General features: G+C 46.3%; 5 protein-coding genes across 5 annotated transcripts; 4 read left to right on the top strand and 1 right to left on the bottom strand.

The window, feature by feature from the left end:
* Positions 1 to 558: 558 nt before the first annotated feature.
* On the top strand, positions 559 to 927 carry PHATR_36956 (predicted protein; the record flags this gene model as incomplete). The annotated part of the gene is made up of 1 exon (XM_002185741.1): positions 559 to 927. The coding sequence occupies one exon, from the start codon at positions 559 to 561 to the stop codon at positions 925 to 927; it is 369 nt and encodes a 122-aa protein (XP_002185777.1).
* A 1,277-nt stretch (positions 928 to 2,204) lies between these two features.
* Positions 2,205 to 3,767, top strand: PHATR_46898 (predicted protein). The gene is made up of 2 exons (XM_002185742.1): positions 2,205 to 2,575; positions 2,654 to 3,767. The coding sequence occupies exons 1-2, from the start codon at positions 2,401 to 2,403 to the stop codon at positions 3,376 to 3,378; spliced, it is 900 nt and encodes a 299-aa protein (XP_002185778.1). The 5' UTR covers positions 2,205 to 2,400; the 3' UTR covers positions 3,379 to 3,767.
* A 135-nt stretch (positions 3,768 to 3,902) lies between these two features.
* On the bottom strand, positions 3,903 to 7,304 carry G6PDH/6PGDH (G6PDH/6PGDH fusion protein; the record flags this gene model as incomplete). The annotated part of the gene is made up of 4 exons (XM_002185909.1): positions 3,903 to 4,868; positions 4,953 to 5,947; positions 6,032 to 6,432; positions 6,508 to 7,304. The coding sequence occupies 4 exons, from the start codon at positions 7,302 to 7,304 to the stop codon at positions 3,936 to 3,938; spliced, it is 3,126 nt and encodes a 1,041-aa protein (XP_002185945.1). The 3' UTR covers positions 3,903 to 3,935.
* Positions 7,305 to 9,806: 2,502 nt separating this feature from the next.
* On the top strand, positions 9,807 to 11,912 carry PHATR_46901 (predicted protein; the record flags this gene model as incomplete). Its single annotated transcript, XM_002185743.1, has 1 exon — positions 9,807 to 11,912. The coding sequence occupies exon 1, from the start codon at positions 10,137 to 10,139 to the stop codon at positions 11,910 to 11,912; it is 1,776 nt and encodes a 591-aa protein (XP_002185779.1). The 5' UTR covers positions 9,807 to 10,136.
* A 405-nt stretch (positions 11,913 to 12,317) lies between these two features.
* On the top strand, positions 12,318 to 13,795 carry PHATR_21181 (predicted protein). Its single transcript, XM_002185744.1, has 3 exons — positions 12,318 to 12,838; positions 12,878 to 13,193; positions 13,277 to 13,795. The coding sequence occupies exons 1-3, from the start codon at positions 12,538 to 12,540 to the stop codon at positions 13,629 to 13,631; spliced, it is 972 nt and encodes a 323-aa protein (XP_002185780.1). The 5' UTR covers positions 12,318 to 12,537; the 3' UTR covers positions 13,632 to 13,795.
* Positions 13,796 to 13,827: the final 32 nt, after the last annotated feature.

Below are 13,827 nucleotides of genomic sequence, written 5' to 3' on the forward strand. Positions count from 1 at the left end.
AAAGAATATCTTCCGGCGCAGCCTATACACACTCTCTACAGGAGACGTCGGTTTCACTATCAGATGCTTTCTTTCGTCGTCTCCAATTGCCAAGAATTTGAAGCGAGCAGCCCACATCATTTCCACCATTTTTCACAGTCAGTCAGAGCTCTGTCTCACAAGAGCTTTTGAACTTTTACAATACAAACATTTGAATTTATCAATTCGTATTTTTCATTTATTGATAGTCATTTACGTTTCGATACCTGTCGCCGTGGTGGTTGGTACCTTGTTTTTAGAAAGACAATTTCAATACTTGCCCGTGCAATAAAGACTACTATGCAATTTGTTGCCTCATCCAGGAGGCCTAATCATGCCTGAGCAAGCCGAGCTGAGATTGTTCCGGCAAAACAAAGAGGAAGGTAGTTTACCTACATGGCAGTTGTTGAGACCAAGCGAGCATGAAAATCTGCTCAAAACGACTACAAATATGATTCTCCTCGTCGCTTGCCATTTGAGAAAGCCGGATGCATTTCTACAGCATCGAAGACTCTAGTCAGCAGCATACTTTCTTGGAAGATGGAGGAAGAAATTCTTGGATTGAATCGGCAAGAGCACCAAATTGGTCCGTACGATATAAAATATGGGCGACACAGAGACGCCTTCAATAATGTTGGCAATCGTCGTTTTCGCATTACTATAAGTCTAAACATTGAACGCTACCTCGCAGCTTCTACGCGTAGAGAAAAAGCTGAAGTCATCGGCTCCATTATCGAGCTGGTGGAAGGAAACGGCGGGTATTTCCTTAAATGGAGCGTACAGCGACAAGACTGGATCGCTTTAAATTCCAAGCAGGCAAGAGCGAAGGTAGGGCATGCCATGCGCGATATGATTACCGCTCGAGATAGCTTAGATGCAGAAAATGGTGCTCACTCTTTTGTCGAATAGCTCGTCGGCCAGCGCAGCTGCTTCAGTGCCAAGGAAGATCAATCTTCTACCTCACATATCAATAGTTATCATTCTCGAGCGAGATACAAAATAGGTTCAGTTCAGAGAGCATCTTCTTGATGCGAGCAAAATCTCGGATCTGACTTCATCTAGCGGCAAAATTCCCAAGGACTCAAGAGGTCATGCATACTAAGAAGCCCGCGACCTGTTGCATAAAAAGAGATATTGATCATTGGTGGCTTCATTGGTTTAATTTTGCGGTGAAACCTCTTGCGCAGGCACCAATTGCTGTCGCATACCATAAAAATTAAAATTGTTCTCTGACCTGTGTACATCATGATGGACAATGCCAATCCGAGGCGCGAACTCTCGTTTGGCAAAAGTGGACCAAAGTTATCAGGAGTCTGACATAAGAAAGGTCCGAGGCAAGCTTGCATAATAAGAACATGTTGTGCTTTCCACATTCACAGTCAAGAACACACACCAACGCAAATCAAATGACCTCACTTCCAACTCAAAATGCTCTTACAAGAATCAGAGGTGTCTGATCCCTCCAGTTTCTTTGTCAGTGATCCAACTAGTAGTATTTTACGATGTAGTTCCTTTCATCGGTAGAAAGTCTTGAGATAACTGCGTAACATTCGAACTTACATCAGTCATTTCCAAGATAAACACTTACTGTAGCGAATGTGTTCTCACTGTCAATCACTTTGAGTGTCAAAGTTATCTTCTCCAACGACATAATTTTGCTCACAGTCGTTATATCTACGCTTTCGTTACCTTCGATGTCGTCCATTATATAGGAATCCAGGTTTGCATCCTTCGTTCCATAAATATAAGTCTCAACGTAATCTACCCTAAAACATTTAACAGGAAATCAGACTCAATCTGAAAGAAAGCGTTCAAAGTAGTCATCTCGTTCAAAAACAGTTTGTAAGGTTGGGGATGCTCGGACACCTCGCAGTCCAACAATGCTAATTTGGTCGATTTGCACTTACAATTAGGCTGCCCGTCGCTAACATTTTTCGCTTTTTCAACGAATGAAGCTTAAGTGTTCCTTTTGTGAAATACGACTCCGTTCCCGAATGAAAGAATAAATAGGGGACAGCTTCTGCACATTTGATATCTCAAATGTTGAATCAAGTCACACGGCATCTTATTCTACGAATCCTATTACGAAGTCCTATGTCTCTTGACAAAATGACTACTGAAGCTGCAAGAATGAAGCAAGACAGTTTCTTTATTATAGATCGATTCAATCTTGAGACAATCTTGCTCATTCACCCTCAGACGCCTGCGCCAAGACCATTTCTGTATGTAATGGATCACGATGACATTTGCACGATCTTGGTTGGGCCACAAGCAAGATGTGGGCTTTCATTCGAGTAAATTTAAAGTCCACTCCCTTTTTACAATCAATTCACACTCTGAAGGATTGCGTTGAACGTAATCCAGTTAGTGCTACAATCATTGATGTTGACAAGAATTTGGTTGAAAGACGGTACCATGCAGGACGAAGACGAAACAAGTACAACGGAGCCTTTGCCGTATGATTCGCTTGATGGAAAAATCGATAGCACAACCATGGACCCATCCATCAATTCAGCAGACATTCTTTGTGGAAGAGGGAAGACTTCGTTCAACCATGGTAAGTTGACTCTGCAAAGAAACATTAGCTCATTTTGATCCTCGAATTCATTGAGCGTTTTTTCATGCCTTCTGCTAGTGGGAAATCGTCAATTTAGAGATAGTGTGACAAATTCCTTGAGAGCGTACATGGACGCGGACAACAGATTCGAAAAGTCCATGGTCGTACACAGAATTGTTGACAACATTCATTCTGCGGGTGGTAGATTTCTCAAAAAGGATTATTCATCAAGTCAATGGTTCGAACTCTCGGACCAGCAAGCAAAGGAGAAAGTAGGACACGCAATTCGTGATGCAGTAAATGCGTACGAGAGTAAAGTGAAAGGGAAGCAGCAAAAGGGAAAGGATCTATCACCTGGCGGCAAACCGTTTCATCAGGATCTTGATTATACTGACAGAAGTCTAGTTGCGCAACACACCATGTCGCTGAGGGATTCCTACCTGACTCACTACCCGATCAACATTCCGTTGCAGCAGACCGCCGATCGACCGTCGTTCCCATATTTATCTTCGCAGCCTCAGTCGTTTCAGCTTCCACAGTCCCAACCAGCAATGAAAGCTGCACATCAAAATTATTCTATGAAGCACAGACGGATGCTAGACGCTTTGCCTGTAGAGGTTATTTTCGACGAAGCGAGTTCCAAAAATGTTTCTTCTACAAGGGTCAAACCTTCTACCGATGATGGGCATGACGAGTTTGTTGCCCGTATCAATGCCGTTTTGGGCCCGCTTCCACAAGACGCTAACGATCCAATGGAGCCGCTTCTTGACAAACAATATCATGGCCGAGATCGACGACTATAACTAGCGGATCTATTTCGACTCCTGAAGTGTAAAACTCGTCCTGAAAATAATGGGCAGCATCGCATATGCTACCAACTTGTAAGGCAACCGACGATGACTAAGACCGATTCGTTGCACACTCAATTGCGATCCTGCGTCCTGCCTGCCCCGTTTGCGAAAAACGCAGATCGTTTTTTTCTCTCTTCCAAATAGACACGCTGTGAGGTCGAATCGGTAGCAGTAGCAAATGCAGAGGGATCCGATAACTAGTTTGCTATACCACCAACCCACGTGTGCTCGCAGAAACAAAGACAGTTCAATCATTTACTGTTGAAAACGTGCGTAGCCCTATTTGACTGGAGACAACTCCCCAGGATCATGCTGACAGTCACCATAGATACCTCTCGGTCCGTCACTACCGAAAAGTGTTTGACACCCAGGAAATCGTTTGACTGAACAAGGAAGTACACGTAGCCCGTAATGCGAAAATTGACATTCTCGAGTCAATGTTTACGCAGGAGCTTCTCTATAATCATAGACAGTATTTTTGTCGTAATCTTGATTCACTATACTATTATTTAAATTTGAACATTTTCTCCGCTTGTTCGTTGACTGGCATCGCCTATGTCTTTGTGAGCGTCCGTCCACGCGGTATGAAAACGACCATCTTTATCTGTACGCTCATATGTGTGCCCTCCGAAAAAATCCCGCTGAGCCTGAGTTAAGTTGGCCGGGAGGCGAGCTCGTCTGTACGTATCAAAGTAACTTAACGAATTGCAGAGAGCCGAACACGTGACACCGCTCGTTACACAGAGAGCGATAAGTCTTCTCCAGGCAACTGAGCGCTCATTCAAAGCCGACGCGAAGCCGGCATCAACAAGCAAATTCGACAAATTGGAATTTTTCGAATAAGCTTCTCGAATTGACCCCAACAACTTTGCTCGAATGATGCATCCTCCCATCCACAAGCGGGCACATTCCGAAAGGTCCACGTCCCACTGATACTCATCGGAAGCTGCTTTGATCAAACTCAATCCTTGGGCGTATGAACAAACTTTCGACGCGTACAGTGCTGCTCGTAGATCCGCAACTACCTGTGTCTTATCTGTACTCTGCATTGATGGCTCATCAAGTACCTTGGACGCCACTTCTCGTTCCTCCTTCAATCCGCTCAGCATTCGAGCGTCGAGAGCGGCAGCCAAAGTAGAAATTGCAACACCTCTTTCAGCTCCTTCCTGAATGGTCCACCTTCCAGTGCCCTTCATGCCAGTTTTGTCCAAAATATAATCGATTACGTACCCACAACCAGTCTCATCATCCTTTTTGCGGAGAATCGTGGCGGTGATTTCGATCAAATAAGATTCCAATTCACTTTTATTCCATTCGTCGAAGACATCGGCTATTTCCAAATTGGACATACCCAGCGTACTTTTCATCGTGTCATAGACTTCCGCGATTAATTGCATGTCTCCGTATTCAATGCCGTTATGAACCATCTTGACGTAGTTCCCCTGAGAGAAAAGTGGTTGTGTGAAATCATTGACTGTGAGAAAGGCTTTCTTGGCCAATAAATAAGCATATCACCAAAAACTTACTGCTCCAATTGGGCCTACGTAGCCAACGCATGATCCGGCCTCATCGACGTAAGCAGCGCATTTTGACAAGATGGGTTCGACAAGATCGTACGCATCTTTCGGTCCGCCCGGCATTAAAGATGGACCTTTGCGTGCTCCTTCTTCTCCTCCACTAATGCCCATTCCGAGAAAATGGATGTTCTTCGGCTCCAGAAACTCTCCACGACGAATACTGTTAGGGAACCACTCGTTGCCTCCGTCAATTAAGATGTCTCCAGGCTCCAAGTACTTTGCAAGTGACGATATTGTATCATCGACAGCCGTTCCCGCTTGTACAAGGATGATGACCTTGCGAGGCTTTTTTAACTGCGAAACAAAATGCTCAGGACCATCGGAGCCAACAAGCGGCAAGTTTCCTTCGTCCTTGGCACGCTGTACCGTCGCCTCAACCTTCTTCTGAGTACGATTGCCCACAACAACACGAAATCCACTCTCGGCGATATTAAGACTAAGATTTGCTCCCATCACAGACTGACCAAAGATTCCAATGTCACAAAGTTCGTCATCTGGAATTGAAATTTGAGGAACGGTTTGTGATACTGGCATCGTGTTCGTCCCTTCGGTCTTACGCGCCACTCCCCCTTCGTGAAAAACATAGTCTTCATTACGGATGTAACCCGCTTTCTCCATGATAAAATTGTCAGATTCTATCGGTCCACGCGATCCTTGCTTGTAAATAACAGGGCGAATATTCTCGTTCTCAATCTTTTTAAGAATTGGGGTAAAAATCTCCCATGCCCGACGGAGTTCATCATCGCGCACAAAGGCTGCATGTTTGCCTTGAAGAACATCCAAGATAAGCCGAGTGTAGGCATCTGGATTAGCTTCTTTCTGGTGATCGAAAAATCGGGTATCATAGTTGACTTCTAGTTCAGACTGGATGGGCTTCGCCGTAAAGCCAGGGCTTTTCACATTCGTCTTCATGTAAACTGCTTCGTCGGGCTGCATCCGCATCACTGTATATTTCAAAGAGAGTAGTAATACAATCAGAAAACAGATGCAAGACCTGCGATTAAAAAACGAATCTCAGTGGCACATACCAAGCTCGTTTCTCGGACAGTAATTTTCCCCTTCACCTTCGAACAAAAAACTAGCAGCCGGTGGATCCTTAAACTGAATGCGCATTTCAGCCTTTCGCTCATTCGTTGCCTTGCCAGCCTTAAGAATGAAGGGAACACCGTACCAGCGGGGCGTATTGATGCTCAGCTTGATGGTAGCATATGTCGGCGTGTTGGTGTCCTTGTTTTCGATCGTCGGATCATCAGCGTAGCCTTCATACTGGCCCAAAACAACGTCCTCGATCTGAACGGGAGGAATTGCATTCAAAACAGCCACCTTGGCATTGCGAATAGCACGACTCGCGCCGGGGCCTTCCAACTTCACAGGCGTTTCCATAGCAAGCAGAGTCAAAACTTGTAAAAGATGGTTCTGCAATATGTCACTTTCAAGAGAGCAGCGAAACATAAGTCAAATGTAAAGTGTAGCCGTCGATTGACGTATGAAAATATTTTCTTACCGAATAATTCCGTATTTGTCAAAATATCCACCTCGACCATCCGTACCAAATGGCTCTTTGAACGTCAGTATGACACACTGGATGTTGTCCGCATTCCAAACGCGCTCAAACCAAATGTTGGAAAAACGTAAAACGGTCAAGTTTTGCACCATCTCCTTGCCAAGGTAGTGATCGATACGAAACATGTGATCCTCCGTAAAATGCTCCGCCAAGGTTTTGTTCAGCTTTTCGAAGCTTTCTAAGTCCCGACCAAAGGGCTTCTCCACAATCAAACGGGTGAAACCCTTGCTTTCATCCTGCATAGAGGTCTTTTTAATGGCTAGAGCAGTATCCGCAAAAACGTTGGGAGGGATGGCAAAGTAGAACAGCCTATTGTAGTGCTTCACATCTTGATGGTCTCGTTCGTACTCTTCCATATCTTGGTTAATTTTAGTGAACGCATCTTGGTCACCGTAGGAAGTTCCACTGCGGTAGACGCACCGGGCTAAAAAGCGATCGACGACTTCTTTCGAATGATCCCCGGTTAAATGAGGACGCAAGCGATCACGCAACTCTTCGTCCGACATGTCTGAACGTGCAAAGCCCCAGATTCGGGTGTGCTTCGGCAACAAATTGTCATCATACAGATTCAACAAACTTGGAAAGGTTTTTTTCTTGGCCAAGTCACCGGAAGCACCAACGACGACTATGCTCAAGGTGGAGACGGTGAGCCACTCCATAACTTCAGGATTTCCTTGATTTTCAATGGTATCCACGGGAACGACGACACTCTGACGGCGAAAGGTTGACGTAGTCATACTTGTTGTCTTCGTCTGCTTTGAGATCTGGAAAGAGGCTTGAAAGATTCGCTTATGTGAAAGACCCAACGACGACTTGCGATTTGGATGGGAAGAAATAAGAAGAGTTTATTGTTCCTGCTAGCAGGTCCGAGCTCACAGTCAGATACCGGTAGGTTGGAAATCTTTGGAAGGAGAGAACTTCTCCCGTAAATTCTATTTCGGTTGCTTTACCACTGAACACGAGGTTTTCTTAAGCGTCGACCAGGTACTATTTATTCCACTTGTTTCAGCAAATCTGGTATATTCACCACCTAAGTAAATAATTTCATCGATTAATATTAGGACATATGACATCTTGCATAAGGACAGTCCTCCAGTCGCAGTCCTTTAACTCGAAACTACTGAATTCCATAGATCATTGACTCCCAGACGCTCTTGCCAGCGCATGAAAGTTGAAAAGATCTCCCAAGATTGCCCAGGAATATCGCCCTTTCAACGATCTTCGATCGTGTTCCACTCCCGGGGCTACTAGAAAAGTGACTAACTTCAATGCAACACAAGCTCCGCGGTTCGACACTTCTATGTTTACAGTTAGTATCTGCGCTATGGTTCAGCCGTAGTTGCAATCCACTTTTTTCAAGGTAAATTTTCAGCCGGCGGGGAGAATCGACCATTACGAGTAATCGAGATTTCAGAAGTAAATGCATTTGTGAGGTTCAAGAAATTGTGTCTGCAAGATGGTGTCAACTGTTAGGCCGGAAAATCGTAAAGCGGCCCGAAGAAAGAACGTATTGTTCACGACCAAGGTAGAACTACTATACTAAGCAAATTCTGGAAACGCACAACGCCTTTTCTGATTTCTCGGACGAAGCGGGCACATCCACGAAAGTTTCTTGCCGACCACAAATTGAGCCGAGTAAGATGTTGTCTATCAGTTTTCTTGATTCAGGATTGCATCTTCTTTTGATCAAGTATCCGAATAGTGGGAAGGTACTCTCAGCTCAATCTGGCCGAAGGTACGTTTTGGTAAAGCATCTGGATCGCCACTTGGTTAAACTATAAAAGCTAAGTTCGCACACACGTCTCTAGCATGATTCAAATTCATGTAAGAAGAGATTATTTCGCAATTTTTGAATTAAATGACTGTTCCCTAGCAAAAATTAGCGTGTACTTACTCAGTATGCACGATTTTATTTTGCTTCTGAACCCATTTGCTGCAATGAGACGCAGTCAATTGCATCATGTCAGTCTGATAGCGTTCGGAAAAGGGGGTAGGCTGCCATCAAACAAATTGCTGGCTGCTGCCCGCTACCACACTGTCCAGGTGAATCCCAACAACGAACCAATGAAGCTAATTCTGATCGGTCATGCGTGTGCAAATTGCGAATCAAATTCTTGAAAACACTTGAGGGCGACGGTGAGATAGTCACAAAAGGACGACACCGATACGCGGAGCAACTTGGCTTCCGTCGCTTTAAACGCACTGTAGCAGACAATGATAGAAAATGCTCAGGATTAGATTCTCCCTAACAAACGTACTTGCACATTCACAGAAGTGCCGCACTTACACATGTACGGTGCGATCCTTGACGGTCAACACGCGCAACACCCGGTCGCCAAGCTCCCTGTCGACAGCCATGATCCTGCGCACTTGGGATGCTTGACGAGCAAGTGGAAACGTCAAATCTAAGCTACACTCGTAAGGATGAGTCATCTCCACGCATTCCACTATTTGAAAGACTATGTTTACCTATGAACATGCGACATAGGCGAGCTCACTGGAGAAAGGTCTGACACTTGATTTTCGATTGTGTGGCTTCGGGGAGCGTTGTGTAAATTCGTAGAGATGTCCCCAGCCCTAACCGACCTGAAACGTCGTTGGAGGGAGTTCGTGCCGTCTAATGCTTTGTCGATCTGTCTATGTAGTTAGCAGTCAGTGACAGTTAACTGTAAAACATACAAATCATAAGTCGACGACGCGTCACAGTTTGGTAGATTGTATTCGAAAAGAGTCTCATCAATTTCACCCGTCCTTTTCTTTATCGATCAAGCTTGACTATGATTACAGTTACATTGCCTTGCGTGTGGGCCAAAGACCCTTTGTTTTTCCAAACGACATTCTGCAGGGACATTAACGCTCCCAAAGGTCCTAATTATCGTTTCGCAACGTTTCCGAAACGCTTTCGCCTGGCGTGACACAGGGTTGCGCGCGACAGGAAGTAGCAACTCATCAAATTTTCAACGCATAAGTAACCTACCGAAAGTGACCGAGTGCTGATTTTAAGCGACCGAATACAAGTATTAATATATGAATAGATATAATGTCGAAAATTTGCATACACGCCTCCTGGCTTCATCGAATATCACACCACTAGGGTTTCAACGCAAATGGATAGCGCACGGCAGAGGTACACAGGAGCAATTCCGGACTCGTCACGGTAGACTCCTGACCGACCCGTAATTTATCAGCCACATCACGTCTCGCCATTGGCGATCCTCGAGGCGCTCCTGTGTTATAGTAACGCCCATCGTTCCTCTCTTCATCGGAAGATTCTTCTAAAGCAACTTGGAGAACGAGAGAGTCATTTTAATCGTGGCACGAACAGTCCTAAATCTCTGAAACAGCAGTTTTTATCCATATTAGCGAAGCTAGCTCCGTTGGACGACGGGTAAAGCCAGTAAACGGGTGGCAATTCCGCCAAAGACAAAAATACAGGCAACAACGGACCTTCTAACGTCTATTGCTCTGTTGCAGTAACTGTGCTTCCTCCGACTCTTGGTTGTCACGGCAAACCGGACAGAACACTACATCTGATTCCAAAGCCCTACGGCTCCACGAACGATACAGTCATGACGGAAACAACAACCGTAGGCAGCGATGTAAGCAGCGGATCATTCACAGCGCCCGATTTGGACTGCAGTGGTGCTTGGATTAAGGATCCAACCTTGTCTGATGTACTTTGTGGACGCGGTGGTTCGATCAACTCGCATGCAGGCAATGAGCGATTTCGAGAATTGGTCGAAAAGCGGAAGCGTGTCTACCTTACCGCACGCTTCAAGAGAGAAAAACGTCTGATTGCCAGTAGCATCGTTTCGGAAATTCGAGGGCTAAAGCCTTCGGGGAGATTTCTATCAAGAGATAGTAAGACAGGCTTATGGAAAGATATTGGTGATGAAAAAGCTAGGGACAAAACATCGCAAGCGTTACGCGAGAATGCTCCTTCCATCCGCGCCGAGATTGAAACGGAGATCAGCGAGCAGCGCAGGGATTATCAACAGGAAGATCAGGAGGTAGCACCTCACGGTACTTCTCATCCAGGTTATTATGCCCCTCCGACCTGGGGCTTTCCTACTTATGCATACCCCAGTTATCATCAAGTGCATCCCGCTCCACCGGGCGGAGCCCAACCTCCGCATGGAACTCCAATGCCACCACCTGGCTACTCATACGATCCACGGGGTCCGCCGCTGCCACCACAGCATTACCCTCCACACTATCCGCCGCCAGGCTATTCACGAGACTCCCACTATCCGCCACCGCACTCACACCATCACACACCAACTACACAGCCCACTGCACAAGCTACACCAAAGTCGGCCCTCGAAGCCACTGCGGAGATCATTACTTCTGGTGCAGAGACACTTAAGAAGTGGACTCATTCCAATTTATCATTGACTGGTGTGCCTTCAAACGATGGTCATGATTCTAGGTCAACAAGTTCACGCAGTTCAAAGCCTATCGCATACGTTCACCAAGATTACACCAAGAAGCGCCGTATGGTTAAGTTCCGAGACGATTACGACCGTCGAACAAGCTATTCGCCGGTTTTTTCTGGAAGTGCACTCGGGGGAGGCCAAGCGCACAACGAGCAAATCGAACCTCAAAATTTGCATGATCAAGAGAGCTCCCTCATGACACAAGTTGCCGATCGCATTCTGGGGTCGTTAGGTTCCTGGGACACTGGTACTTTCTGTGGCGGTCATGATGCAGACGATGAACGTAAATCGTTCTTTCCGGTATCTCTTTCCAGTAACGCAGGGCCACCGACCCAAGATGAAGACAACATGGCGGTCGAATGGGAAGGTCAAGAAGTACAGCTGGTCGACAAGTCTTTGGAGAGTCAGTCTGTCGCTTCCGACGAACGTATGCCCCCGCCTCTAGTTCGGCAGCAACCACGCCCGGACCAAGCATCATCGCTCGGTGGATTCTCGTCCCTGGGAAGCTGCCATTCTTGGCTGCTTCCGGAAAGTGCCGCTTCTTATTTCAGTAAATCGGGTGCTTCACCCTCGAACTCAGTCGACATGGGGTACTCGGCCGTCGGCATGGAACAACATTCAATCAACGGTTCAATCGGCGGCGCTTCGCTCACGCGTGTTTTTGAAAACGAGCCTCAGTCTACGCCTCATTCCCCTGGCATGTCGCTGAGATCGTTGTCTCAAATGCCATCGTGGGAACGGTCCCTGCGTAGCAAATCGCCTCTGTCCATTGCATCAGACGAGGATGATTCATTGATATCCCGTTCGTCGAGCAAGATATCGGATGGACACCTTAGTCCGTTCCACGCGCCATCGAGTCCGATGCCTATGGTGAACGAGGACGATATGGTGTGGGAAACCAAGGAATGATTTGGATTCCGTGCGCCATCGAGCTCGATGCCAGCGTTAAGCGAGCACGATATAGTTCGAGTAGCAAAGGACTGATGTCTCTTTCTGCCAGCAGCTATTGAAAAATAGAGCGCAGAAACTTGTCTGCTACATCAACTCTAACAGTAATTACACTTTCTCCTTGAAAATAGAAAGTACGAAGCTTGTCGATATACCGTCAATGGCATGCGTTCATGATCGAGTAGCAAACATGACTGGATTTTGGAACCCTAGCTAGGCCCTCTCTCTGGCACACGGTAGGGAGAACAGAAGTCGGAACGATCCTCTTCCACGTCTTGCACAAAGTTTGAAATAAACGGACAGAGAAAGTTTTGCGCCATGGCAGAATGGATGGCACACAGGAGACTAGGAATAAATTGAAACTGTAAATACATCCTACTTCGCGCTGTCATTGATTATCTGGAAAAGTTATCGCAACAATCACTGCATCGACACGGTAGTCATTAAGCGAGCCAAGCATTAAAAGTACAACTCGAGCAAGAAAGATAGAAACGCGAAGGAGAACGAACCTGTAATACGAGACTGGAACGCGAAGCAAAACTAACACGACGATCTTTGTATTCGATTTGAAAATACATAAGAATCAATGCTCACGCTTGCACGTAAAGCACTCCCGTCGAAATATTCGTCATTTCGGGTTTTCGGACGAGGCTTAGGTCTTCCGCCAGCAGAATCCATCGATCAGCTCCCCCGTCCGGCTTCTCAATCATTATCGTTTTCGAGCTATCCTGGCGACGAAGATGATGATGACGTCGGCAGACCGAAAACAGCTTTGGTGCTGGGGTCGTCTGGCGCCCTAGGTTCCGCTGTCTCGCACTATTTATCCCAGACAGTAGGCATGAAAGTTCTTGGTGCAGATGTACGCGAGCTTCCTGGTGAACTCAACGGTGGTTGGGAGCTTGATGGCTTTGTGCCGTTGCCGAAAGATTCGACTTTGGGAGACTTGACAACCCGACTGGTTCAGGGTGTGGATTTCTACCTACAGGATACCAAATCCGGGCTAGACGCGATCGTCTGTGCCAGTGGCGGATGGCAAGGCGATCCTGCTCCTCCCTTGGAAGGATCTAAAGATGACATCGAAAAAGGTGCTTTGGCGTATGCGGAGACCATTCAAGATATGCTGCGCATGAATCTGGACCCGGTTCTCGCGACTGGCTATCTGGCACAACAATACATGGGACCGAATGGATTGTTGGTAGTGATTGGAGCCACTGCTGCTATACTGCCGACGCCCGGTATGCTGTACGTCAAACGCAATATGATAACATTGAGACACTGACCGCACCAAATGAGAGACTCACTAACGTCTACCGTTTTTCACACAGAGGATACGGAGTTTCCAAAGCAGGCGCGCATCACTTCGTGCAAACCATGGGAGCTATGACTGGTCAAGGCTTAGAATCCAAGTCCATCCGAAGACAAGGTCGGAAAACTAGGCAGTACTTTCCCAATCTGGATACCCTCCATGTTGTCGGCATTTTACCAAGTACAATCGACACACCCAGCAATCGGAAAGCTGACCCCGAAGCAAATTTTGATCAATGGACAAAGCCTTTGGACATTGCTAAAGAAATTGGGAGCTGGGTTCAAAAAACGCCATTGCGGCCCCATTCGGGGAGTCTGGTGAAAGTTTACACGAATCGAGATCGTTCGGGAGCTGGCTTCGAATTGGTGCGCTAGCTGAAAAGTGACAGCTGTTCAAGCATTCTAAGGACTAGATTAGTGAAACGCCCGTCCGAATTGGCGTTTGCTTGCAAGATATGTGTGGTGAAAATCGAAACCAACATAGACAGGTGATCAAACAATTCAGAACTTAACTTAAGTGAAAATGAATGCAAACCACTAATTAGAGTGATGATGCGGCAATGAACGGGAA

This window comes from Phaeodactylum tricornutum, chromosome 11 (assembly GCF_000150955.2).
Source record: "Phaeodactylum tricornutum CCAP 1055/1 chromosome 11, complete sequence".
Lineage (NCBI taxonomy): Eukaryota > Bacillariophyta > Bacillariophyceae > Surirellales > Neidiaceae > Phaeodactylum > Phaeodactylum tricornutum.